The following is a 12,077-nucleotide window of genomic DNA, read 5'->3' on the forward strand; positions in this document are numbered from 1 at the left end:
GCTGGTGGAGCTTTCCCATGTGTTGTAGCACGCTGCACGTGCTTCAGGGAAATGAAAGGAAACAGGATGCCCCTGGGACTTGTGTGTCACACACCTCCTGCAACCAGTTGTGGCAACCTGCCATCAGCTGGCAGGACATGGTAGCTCTGTCTCAGGTGTCCTGTTCAACTGCCAGACATGCTCTTGCATGTGTGCAGGTACTTTTGAAACTTGAGTGTTTCCTCGTATCATACCCTTATGTTGTAACACCTCCCAGATCTTGTCTGGCTCCAAAAAGATGCTGGGATGTTTCAGAGATGCCATAGTGATGGCTGAGAAAAGTATTTACAGGCCTATGAAAACAATCACTCAGGCAAGCTAATTTCTGCATTGTAGAGGGCCACAGTCTTCCACTCAAACCTGATTGTGTTAGAGGATGTATGTTTAAAACTAAACTAGTTTTTTGCTTGTTGCACTCAGACTTTTGGCTTTTGTTCCACCACACTCTAAAATAGTATTAATGAACAAGAAAGAATGACAGCCAAAAATGGAAAACAGAACTTTTCTCAATTTGAACATACAGCATCACAATACGTAGATTTATTTAATTGTGATTTTCCCTGGATTTAGTTTTGATTATTTTAAAGAGCTTCTGACAATAAATAAAACGGTTGTGATAGGAGTTCTGATATGAAATAGCCAGATTGTAATTCCTAGTGCCTATATTCGTGCAGCAACTGCTAATATTGCCATCTGATTAAGAATGAGATTTTGCAAAGTGTGGCATACCAGGGTGGAAGTCAAGGGGCCATGTTATGTCCCTAATGCATTCCTACCCTTAAACACCTCCTTATTCCTGCAAGAAGGGATTCTGTAGGGAGATGTTCTTCATGTGGTCCCCATAGCCTGGAAATCCAGACTGAGTCCTTCCCTACCCCACTTCCATGGAGATTTCACTCAGGGCTCTGGTAAAACCATTTCTAAATGCAGGTTTTGCTTCTCCCTTGGTGGGTTGTGTTGCAGTGTGATGAAGAGCAGCTTTTATTCATCGGCAGCCACCCTGAGCCTGCAGACTGCACTCTTCTGATGGCAACCAGAGGATGAAGGACTTAAATCAGATGCTGGGAAATAAGGATTTTCTGTGCCTGTGCCATCCCTGTTTGGGGACATATGGGCATCTCCAGCTGTCCTCGGCTCAGCACAGCAACAACACTATTGTCACGGAGACAGTTATCAGGGCCAAGAACTTTCCCTGTGTTATGGTGTGGGGTTGGCTGCTGTGGGCAGTGAGGTGAAACAGGGTGCAGGTCTCCCAGCAGAGAAACTAATTGTACATATTATGAAAAATCTGTTTTCATCTCATCCTCTGTGCTGTATACATTGGCATACAGCTAACTGCATGACAAAGGACCTTTCTTTTTTACTACAGTATTCACACTATTTCACTACAGTAACTGTATCTCAGTACACTACATAATTTTGCCTCACCATAAAACATAGAACAGCAAGTTAGACAGAATTTAGTATTGGCAGATGCTGTGAGTTGAAAAATTACAGGAAAATTTATAGTAAGATGATTAATGCAAGAAATTAATGCGAATCTTAGGTTTCCCAATACCCATAAAATCTCAAGAGAAGAGGGACAGAGAACTTGTGGAGAGAGTCCAGCACAGGGCCACCAAGATGATCAGGGGACTGGAGCATCTTTCATATAAGGAAAGGCTGCAGGAACTGGGGCTGTTTAGTCTGCAGAAGAGGAGACTGAGGGGAGATCTCATTAATATTTACAAACATCTAAATGGTGGGTGTCAGAAGATTGGGACATCCCTTTTTTCTGTAGTATCTAGCAACAGGACAAAAGGTAATGGGATGAAGATGGAACACAAAAAGGTTCCACTTAAATATAAGAAAAAGCTATTTCACTGTGAAGGTGAGGGAGCCCTGGAACAGGCTGCCCAGAGGGGTTGTGGGGTCTCCTTCCTTGGAGGTCTTCAAGACCTGACTGGACATGTTCCTATGCAACCTGATCTAGGTGAACTTGCTTCTGCAGGGGTGTTGGACTAGATGATATCTAAAGATCCCTTCCAACTCCTAGCATTCTATGATTCTATGATTTTAGATTTAGGCATCATTGCTGAATAAGTTTTGAAATCTTAGCAGGAGATCAAAGATTGGTCCATGTGGCTGAGGGGAGAAGCCCAGCTAAGTGTGCTTGAAGCTCTGCAAACTAAACACAGTATGTAGGGCTTTGAGATGAGTATGCGTTTCTTAAAGGACTTTAGAGAAAAGACTTACCTTCATTTTGACAATTAAAAAACCCAAACTGAAGAACAGCCTACAAGCTCAGTGTAAAGAACAGCAGTAGTGCAAATTATTCCCTCCCATGTTACACTGAATACATCATTTACTATCTCTAACACAAATAACAATACCTTACTGGCCATATGTGTGCCACAGGTTGAGTTAAATCTCTTGGAACCAATAGTGGCAACAGCTGCTTCCACTCAGAATCGCTATAAAGTTTTCCTCCTTCCCAAATGCTGGCATTGATTGTCAAAGGTGCCCTTTCCATGCCAAATACCTAGGGGCATGTGCTGTATTTAGGTACTTCTGGCAGTATGGACAAGGTGGACTGGTATGCCCATAATCCTATGTCAGTGTGACTTTCATGGATTTCTGCATAGGAAGGCACACGTGCTGGCCCAGGAGGTCAGGTGGATTTCACTGTTGAATGTTTTATGAGGATGCCTGTATCTGAGAGGTCAGCAGCAGCTTTGAGGAGGGAAGCAGCAAGAATGCACCAATCATAAGTATATTCAGGGACAAGCGCACACACGCATAGATTTCAGGGAAAGACCACTCAATATATGTCCTTCTGGGCTTTTTGCTGACTGGAGGAGTCTTGGAGCCATGACATGGGAGCTTGAGGTCTGAAGATCATTTGTGTTTTTTATCTGTACTTACCTGTTACTTTGGCAGGTTAGGGCTTGCTCTTTCTCTGGCTTGATTGTTGCATATAGGAATTGAGATGAGTTTTAGAGACCTAGTCATTTTTAGGGATTCTTACTGCTGCTGAAAAGCAGGTGAGAATAGTCTAACCTGTTATATAAGCTCTCAGATCTGATCTCATGCTTCAGAGGCTATACCTGTGTTGCATCCCAAAAGGTGAATGTGGGACCAGCAGCGTCAAAGCTGAAGACTTGTGGCCTCTGTGTTTACTCAGGTAGGTTGCTATCACCAACATTCACAACATTACATTAAAATGGATGCCAGTCATGTGGCATTTGTGCTGACTTGGATATTTCTCACCAGGTTTTGGGTAGCTGGGGCCATTGCCAAAGCAACTTCATTGAGTTCCTTGGCAGAAGGAGATTGTTCCCTGACTGGCTGCTTTCTGCTGGAAATACCTGCCCTAGCCTGTGTACTTGGATGAACATTTGGGAATATCTAGGAAGCAGACATCCCAGATAGTGATGTGGGGCAAAAGGCAGTTTTTGAAGGATCCTAGGATCAAAACATGTTACATTAGTGTGTAAAACTGTCAGACTCCAGATGACCACTTGGGCTGACGAAAGCGAAAAAAGCATAGAGAGAAAAGGTCCAGCATTGTCCTATCCTGCAAACAGTGAACAGCAAATTTCCCCTCATCATTGGTGCCAACCAATTCATTAACTGGAAGACAGTTATCTGAACTGTTCATTAAACTCTCAAAATTTCTGCCTTTCTTTGCATTTATATCTTTATTAAAAAATATTGTATTTATGAAAAGTGACTCTGCAAACAATTTGGAAAGGGAAAAAAGACATTAGCTAGATAAATGAATGCTTCAGCACACCTTGTCTTTGTGTACTGAACTTCAAGAACCAACTTTTGTGGAGCTGTTTGCAGTGCAGAGAGCTAAGCTGGTGCACAGACCTTAGTGGGAACAAAGCTCTGCCACCAATGCCTGAAAGCCAGGGAGTGCTTCACTGTTAGTTGCGTAGGCTACTTCTGCCTTGTCTGAGCAGAGGCCTTGGGGCATGGCTACAAATAACAACAGCTGTAAATAACAATCAGCTGTAAACTTTACGCATCCCAGCTTTGTTAGAAAAAAATCTGAACCATCAACCAACAAACAGCAAATTCTCAACTTCTGGGAGAAAAATTTAAAGGGGTATTTTACTTTTATAGATAAGCCTGGAAAATGCTTGGAATCTCAGAAAAATTGTTGTAACTGGTGTTTCATTTCCACTGATTTCTATCTATACAGTGTTCACCAGCTTCCCATAAATATTATTTGTTAGCTGTATGGCATTGTGTAGCTGGAGAAAAAAAAAACTGCACCTTGTGCACATGCACCCTCTCTACTCCCATTTATAACATAGTTTAGAGCTGCATAGACCACTGTGATCCTTAATAAAAAAATCATAAAGTAGAGGAAATGAGAGGTTAGGAGCAGCTTGTTAATCCTAAAAATGCAAAGGCATTAATAACATTTAACAGCCATTGCTGTCAGTGCCATTTCTAAATGCTGTAATTGGCAAGCAAAAGGGAAAGGCTAATCTTTGGACTTGTACAGGATGACGCAGTTTCAAAGTCCTCACAACACAGCCCAGACAGGAGCACAGTCAATGCAGAGGTCTTTGGTGAAGTCCCTCTGTATAGACAATTTTACCCTAAAAGACCAAATTGTATTTCTATGGAACAGATTAATTGGACTTGATTGGACTTTGTGCAAAACAAAAGGAATATTTTTAAGTTCAGCCACAGGTCAGGATTTCTCTATTCTCTGGTAGGATTATTGTTGTTTTATTGTTGTCTTGTTGTTTTGCTTTGTTGTTGCTAGTTCCAGAATTCCTGGAACGTCTTTAACACATGTTGGGCGAGTCCTCCTGCCTTTATTCAACTTCAGCGAAGTACTTGTCTAGGGATCTTTGCTCCTAAACAGCTGATGCATGTCACCAAAGTAACACGGCTGTTATCATGCCACGCCAGACCGTTGGGATACGTGGTCATATTTCCCTATAGCAAAGTCTCTACCTGTGCCCAAATACCCTGAGCTGCTGCTGATGTTGAAATACAATGCTACTTTTCTCCTAGAGTATAAGTGTCACTCCTGCTGTCGATATTAACTTTTTTGGGGAATCAGTTTACACAACAAGGAGCTGTTGTTTTAGTGTGTTCAAGCACTGACAGCCTCCTTGGCAAAGAACAGCACTTTGAACCTCCCATGCTATCCTCCCCTGTTCCAGCAAATACGTATTAAGAAAAGAAATGCAATCAGCAGGGCAACAGGTGGCATGTGGCAGCCAATCATGAAAGGTTATAATAAGACAGAGCATGTGAGTGAGAAGAAAAGAAATGAAGAAAAGGGGGACTAAGCCGAAGGAAAATCCAGTGGCAAGCCTTTTTTTTTTTTTTTTTTTTTCCACTACTGCACTTAGCCAGTGTTGAAACAAAGGCCTGGAGACTTTACAGTGCTGAGGTAGACTACAGCACTGGAAATGCATTTTCCCATTGTGCTCCTGTTTGCTTAGAAGGAATTCAGAAGGGATTTGCTTTCTCTTGTTTCACGAGCCCCACACTTTCACACTGACCTAAGTGGATATGCAGCAGCTGGTCATGTCCATCACTGCCACCGGGTGGGAGAATTCCTGATTATACTTAGAACTCACAGACCCTGCGCTGTCATTAGCAGAGAAGCTCTGCTCACACACCATCATCTGAAATGCAGCCGGCCAGCAGCTCCACAAGCCTCGCCTGAAGGAGCCGGATGTCCTCGGGATCAAACATGAATGATCTGCTGAATGTGTCCCTGGTGCACATACTTGCACTGGCAGCCCTCAGCTTGGCTGAGATGCTCCCAAAAGGTTTGCTTGAAGTGGCTTTTGCCCTGTTCTACTTGCTAAATAAGGTTTTTCAAAGGGGAAAGTGTAATGGTGGGTTGGGTGGTGCAGTAGTGTTCCCAAAAAGGACAGAAGTGTGCTACTCCTGGTGGTCACTTCACCATTATTAGCAGTGAGAATAATCTCACATATATGTCTGGGGTAGAAGGTTCTTAGCCTGTGAAGAGCTCACAGTCGCACTGTAAAGGGCGGAGGAGAACTTTGCGTTCAACCTGGGTGGGATGGACTTTTCTCATGTCAAAGGAAGCTTACAGGTTTTAATGTCTGGTAGCATGAGTTGCTGCAGAACCACAAATGTGTGCTGTTTGTCATGCCTGTGTATGCTTATACAAAGCTTGAAGAAGAGGTAAATATTTATAAAGTCTTTATAGAGCATATGTACATAAATACACATATGCATGGTTCGTATTACATATGATTATACTTTCTTCCTCTCCTGTGTGCAAACACACACATGGACACACAGAGAGATACTTTTAGACAACACAAGAACTGAAAATATCTGTTTAGAGTTGAGGTACAAAGTGGTATTCTGGACACACTGTCTACAAATCCTGTGGACAAAAGGTTTTGCTGCGTGGTGACTGGCAGGAGCCTTTCAAAGCATACCAGAAACTTTCCAGCTTCAGAAAAACAAACAAAACCCTCAAAATATTCACCTGTCAGGCCAACATCGCTGCTCTTGCTGGGCTTTGCTTTTACAGTTGTTAGTCAGGTTGGCCTCAAAATGGGGAAAAAACATCTCTCTTTATAACAGAATTTTTGAAATAAAAATGTTATTTTTTTCCTATGACAGTAAAGTAAGTTGGTGAATTCTGGCCTTTTTGAACGCTGTAGTAAGGCAGGATTGCAGAGACAAGAAAAACAAAGAAGATGAGGACTGATTTTTTTTGTGGTGGCACAGTGCAATGAGGAGATACACATCCTTTCCTAAAAGACCACAGCTTCGCGAACTACTTTCCCTTAGAAGCTGAAATGTGACTAGGCCCAGACATGTCTTATAAAGGTTATGGAGCATTAAATGAAAACAAGTTTGAACAGTTTTGGGCCAGAGGAATCGTAGTACCTCCAAGTGCCTGCAACGCTGAAGACGAAACTGGCTCTATTTCCTGCTTTGGTTTGTTTTCCTAGCTTGGCTTGTTTTGAAAGTGTGTATCCAAAACCAAGGCCAAGCAATTCGGGAGCTGCTGGTGGGCTGGGGATAGAAGGGGATTTGGGTTTCTCATGGGCCCCGTGACTGGCCTTGGGTCATTTTTCTATCTCGGGAAAGTACAACTGATATCCAGAAAAATGGCACCCTTGTGGCTTTACAGATACATAAGGTAATTTTCAATGTTATTTAAAGCCAAGAGGCCACTTGAGAAATGTCAGACAGTCCCAATGGATGCACACAGAAAGTCTGGGACCATTTCTAACACAAATATGTTGCTGGATTTGATTTTTTTTTTCCCACGTTAAAATCTAGTAATGAAGGCATCATAAGTTTTTATTGTTTCCTTGAGGAAGCATGGTCTGACACCAGCACCTGAGCTTCTTGGGTGACTTTTAGAAACAGACACCATCTCAGCCATTTTGAAGCTCTCTTACTGCCTGGAGGCAAAATGGCGGCACGCTTGGCCACTTGCTTCCCCAGAAGACACAACACAAGTTTGTTAGCCTCCTGTCCTCTGCACCCACCCCCCAACTATGGGAACACTGCCTTCACCCCCCTCCTGCCCCACCACTTAGTTTTAATACCAGAAAGGTTAAAAAAAGAGCATATGGGAAAATGGCACATTGCTGCTCTTGCCTCAGTTGCTGCCCGAGGACATAGGATTAGGAACCCTTTCTGCTGTTCCCTTTCTGCTTTTACTGTAGGTAAAGTACTGTTGGTTTGGACAGTATTTTCGATGAGTATGGGGCTTGATTCTGCCCCAAGAGCTATGTGCTGGCTTTCAGGTGATTCTGAATCAGACTTCATGTAGGCAATATTGCTAAGCATGATTCTGTCATACATTGAATTAAAAAGGTACCATGAAAGTAGTTAATTGCAGCCAATGAGTTTATTTAATATATCAACCTAACAGCACTTGTTTGCCCAAAGAATAAAATATTTTTTTGTGCATACTGTATAAAATGTCACTATGCATATTGTTTTTTCTTACAACTCTCTTCAAGAATGGCCTTGCTTATTGCGACAACACAGTTACAAAACTGGTTGCTTCGAATTTTGGATACTGTAAAAATTTACATTTCTCAGGGTTAAAAAAGCATCCTTGCAGAGATCAAGGCATGCAGACGACAGCAATAAAAACATACTATATAAAATTAGATTGTAAAACTCCATTTCAGCCAGGCTTAGTGCCATCAAAACCCAATAAACTCTGTCACGAAATGGCAACAACCCCTTTGAAGTAAACAGGATAGCCATCAGTGGAGTTTATTCTCCTAAGACAACCTTCAGTAACAGGGAAAATTAGGCTTTATGAAAATCTTCCATTTGGTTTCACTGGTGTGAGATTCCTCTGGGGTGCAATACAGATGATTACTTTTATCTAATGTGATCCAATAAATTGAAGCCTGGTAGAATTTGAAGTAGTGATTTTAAACAAAGAATCAGACAGAGGTGTGTTTGAAGTAACATTTGGCTAATATAATCTTTATTGCTACCTTAGCTCTAGTTTTGAGATATTTTTGTAAAAGTGTAGTTACTACCAATTATGCAATCTGAAGTCACATAATATAAAAATGTTACTGAGGCAGATTCATTCTAACAACATTTCAAAACTACTGTGATTTTTTAGGCAAACCTGATACTGGAAGCTGATCTTTTCTTCCTCTAGTTTCCTTCCAGCTGAACTCCAACAATATTCTAATTTTTACTTCAATGTAAACCAAAACATATTAATGTGAAGGCTTTCTCTTATTCCCAGGCACTTAAACTGGGACATCCCGTATTTTTCCTTTTTTTTTCAGGACTGAGGGGTAAAATTGACGTAGTTTATTTTTTATCTGAATTTTAATTTTATTATACTGAGGAGGGCCAGCAGAAACAGTGCTGGCAGGATTTTCATGTGCAAAGACATGTGGTATACCGCATACTGCTACAGTCAGCGAGGAACAGGAAGATTCCTGCATCCATTTTCAAGGGGATGTTTCACAAATGCGGTATGAAAGTAGTTCATCTCAGCACAGCTGTCAATGAAATCCAGTCCAACAGATTTGGATGTGTGTCCCTCGCAGCCATACAGTAAAAGTCATTCAAGCTGCTTTGGAGGCAATGGCTGCAATCCATACCATGCACAAGGGAAGCAATTGACTAGGCATATCCTTTGATCCCTTCCAACCAAGCTTCAAGTCTTTTACCAGTGCGATGGAAAGTGTTTCTAAAGTTACATTCAATGAATGCATGATTACAGGTCTGCTGTAAATAAGCATCAAACACAGCTATTAGACTTCTAACTCTGCTGCTGCTGCTTGATTAGAAAAGGTGAGAGAAAGAGAATGTCTGCTAGTCATGGTGCAAATTTGGAAGGCTTGAAGGGCCTTTGAGTCTGGCTTAGGAAGCTATAGTGCTATGTAAAAGGTTTTTTCTAAAAAAGATAAATTGTTAAGGGGAGCAAATCCTATATTAATGACTAAGAAGCCCAAATCTCACATGTTATGTGTCAATAAGGAGTTACTGTGCCCACTCCAGTCGCAGATCATCTCAGCTTTGATTTGTTTGCTGTTCCTTCCATTTCCAGACCATGCAGCACTGGGCAACAGCCTCATCTATGTCCTCATGGTACACCACCTGATGCTGTTCACTCTAGGGGAGAGCAGGGCTAGAAACAAGGGGTGCAGTGGGCTTGCTGGAGCTGCCCTGTGCTTGGTTCACTGTTTTGAACCCTACCAGTAGAGTATAAGGGAAAAATGCAAAACCTGCAGCAAACAACAGAAGGCTGCAGCTGCAAATACGGAAGAATCTGTATTAAGCAAAGGTGTGTAGGGTGTGCAAAGCACCTCTGTGCTGGGAAAAAAAACACAGAGTGATCCTGCAGGAACAGAGCTGCCTCTGCAAAAAGGATCTGGCAGCATCTGTGTCTCTATCTAGGAGGCACGGGAAGTTTTCTCATCTTTTCTTCCTTCACACAGCTCCCTTGATCAGCACTCCTCTAGAAACTGTGGATGCACTGGTAGAGGATGTCGCCAAGTTTGTCTGCGTGGTAGAGTCATATCCTGAGCCAGAGATTATGTGGACACGCAACAGCATTCCCATCAGGTAGGGAGCAGCCTCAGCCCTCTCCAGCTTCTCCTGCCAAAGTCATCCGTGCATTCCTGCATGCTATAGGGATACCTGGAAACACCAAAATAGGTCTGTGGCAGAGAAGGTGAGTGGCTGTTATGATATAGGAATCTTAGTGTTATGAGCAGTTGAGGGGTGCTCTTACATCTTCATATACTTGAGCTCGAAGATAGTTGGTTTCTGTCAGAAGCAACGCAAGGAGTTTGCTGTCCAGCTTCAGGCAATGCAATGTGCTCTATTCATCAGTTTATGAAAGAGGACAATGTTCTATAATATTTAAAAGAAGCATTGTTGCTCAAGTGTCTGCAATGTGGCTTGAAGCTTTGCATGGAAGAAGTTGTATTATGACCTTCTTGTTTGCTTCTATTTCTAAATCTGACCATGGGAAACTGGCTTCTTTTTGTCATGCACTGTCAAGCTTTATCCACCAGGTATCAAGGTGCTGCTGAAGAAGGCAGCCTTGGAAACATGCTGTGGAAGTCTCTACCACTGCTTTAGCTCTGTTCCTGTATACAAACTCTTGCTAGGTAAATTTTACCCAATCCAGCTCTGAAATGACACTATGTCTGCCAAAGGCTTCACATCAGTTTCTCATTCTACATCTCTGTTAGTGACTCCATCTGTAAGGAGAAATTACAGAACAATCTCTGTGTAGCACAGTTAAGGTCCATCCCACACAAGAGATGTCCACCTTAGGTAGATGGTCACCTGAAGAGTGGTTCCTGCTGCTGGGATCAAGCATCCCAAGAGCCTTTGGTTCAGGAGACTCCAAATAACTCAGCTGCAGAAGGAGGTCTATGAAGACCGTTTTAAAATAGGAGAAAAGTAGAACACTACACATACACGTGCTGGCCTCCAGAAATCCTTTTTTTTTTTTTTCACTGCCTGCAATAGAATCTCAGCAAAACCCCTCTGATCCCAGCCTTGTTGCAGGACAGAGGTCTGAATTTCCATGGATGTTATGTCCAAATCAGTTCACTTTTCTCCTAATTCCTTTGTCATTGGTGGCACCATGTCTGAAAATCAAAGCTGGGAGAGGAAGTAATTAATGCAGGACCATGGAGATTCTCTCTCCATGGTCTTTTAAGTGTCACCCTCTCTACGTTCTAAGATCATAAAAAACCCAGACCATTTTTCACCTCAATCCTCACTTCCAGAGACAATCTCACTCTGTCTGAGACACAGTACCTTTTTCACATTGTTAACCAAAAAATAAAACACTGGTCACAAAAGCTGGGCGGGTGAAGCCAGACAGCTCAGGTGCAAGCATTTCACTTTCCCAATGCTATGTTGACATAGTAGGTTCTACTGGATAAAAAAAGCTCAGACCAAAGGTAGGGAAATAGATAAACTGAAAAAACATCTGTTACTTTCCAAGAATATGGACGAAAGTATTTGCACAATGGAAAAGGATCAGACTGGTGAACTTTTTTTGTCTGTAAAAACCCATATAAATGTATTTATGTGTCTCTGCGTGTGCATACACCAGACTTCAAAGAGCCTAGTTATTGCAAGCAATAAATATCAGTTATTTTATTTACAAAATTTTCTTCTCTTGCCAAGGTCCCTGCACCCTGAACAGACAGCCAAGCTAACCTTCAAAACAAAACAGTATGTAAACATGCAGCTTCAATGGGAATAATGCCAGGATAGAGGCTCTTGTCAGCACTAGTCTTCTGTAAGTGCTTTGCCTTTTGGCTTTAAAACTTGTTCAGGTAGACTAGCAGGTGCCCTGTGCCAGGTGAAATGGTTACCTGCTTCATATCCCAGGACAGGGTTGCCTGAGGTGAGCCTTCCTCTGGGAAAGAAGGAAATGGAACCTACATATCTTTGGCATGACAACAGAGTTCGTTGTACTCTTTCTTCCCAGGGTGAGAGATAGAAGACTGAAAGGTGAAAGGCTATTGAAAGAAAATATGTGCTTGTAACACCATAAATGACACATT

The 12,077-nt window shown here is 42.2% G+C and overlaps 1 protein-coding gene across 2 annotated transcripts in view; it reads left to right on the forward strand.

The window, feature by feature from the left end:
- Window positions 1–5,749: 5,749 nt before the first annotated feature.
- MUSK (muscle associated receptor tyrosine kinase) overlaps window positions 5,750–12,077 on the forward strand; it is a 56,102-nt gene continuing 49,774 nt past the window's right edge. For both annotated transcript variants that reach the window (XM_062018743.1, XM_062018744.1), the window contains exons 1-2: window positions 5,750–5,828; window positions 9,981–10,107. In XM_062018743.1, coding sequence (XP_061874727.1) covers window positions 5,750–5,828; window positions 9,981–10,107 — 206 coding nt within the window. The remainder of the gene's footprint in view (window positions 5,829–9,980; window positions 10,108–12,077) is intronic.

Source organism: Colius striatus, chromosome Z (assembly GCF_028858725.1).
Source record: "Colius striatus isolate bColStr4 chromosome Z, bColStr4.1.hap1, whole genome shotgun sequence".
NCBI classification, from domain to species: domain Eukaryota; kingdom Metazoa; phylum Chordata; class Aves; order Coliiformes; family Coliidae; genus Colius; species Colius striatus.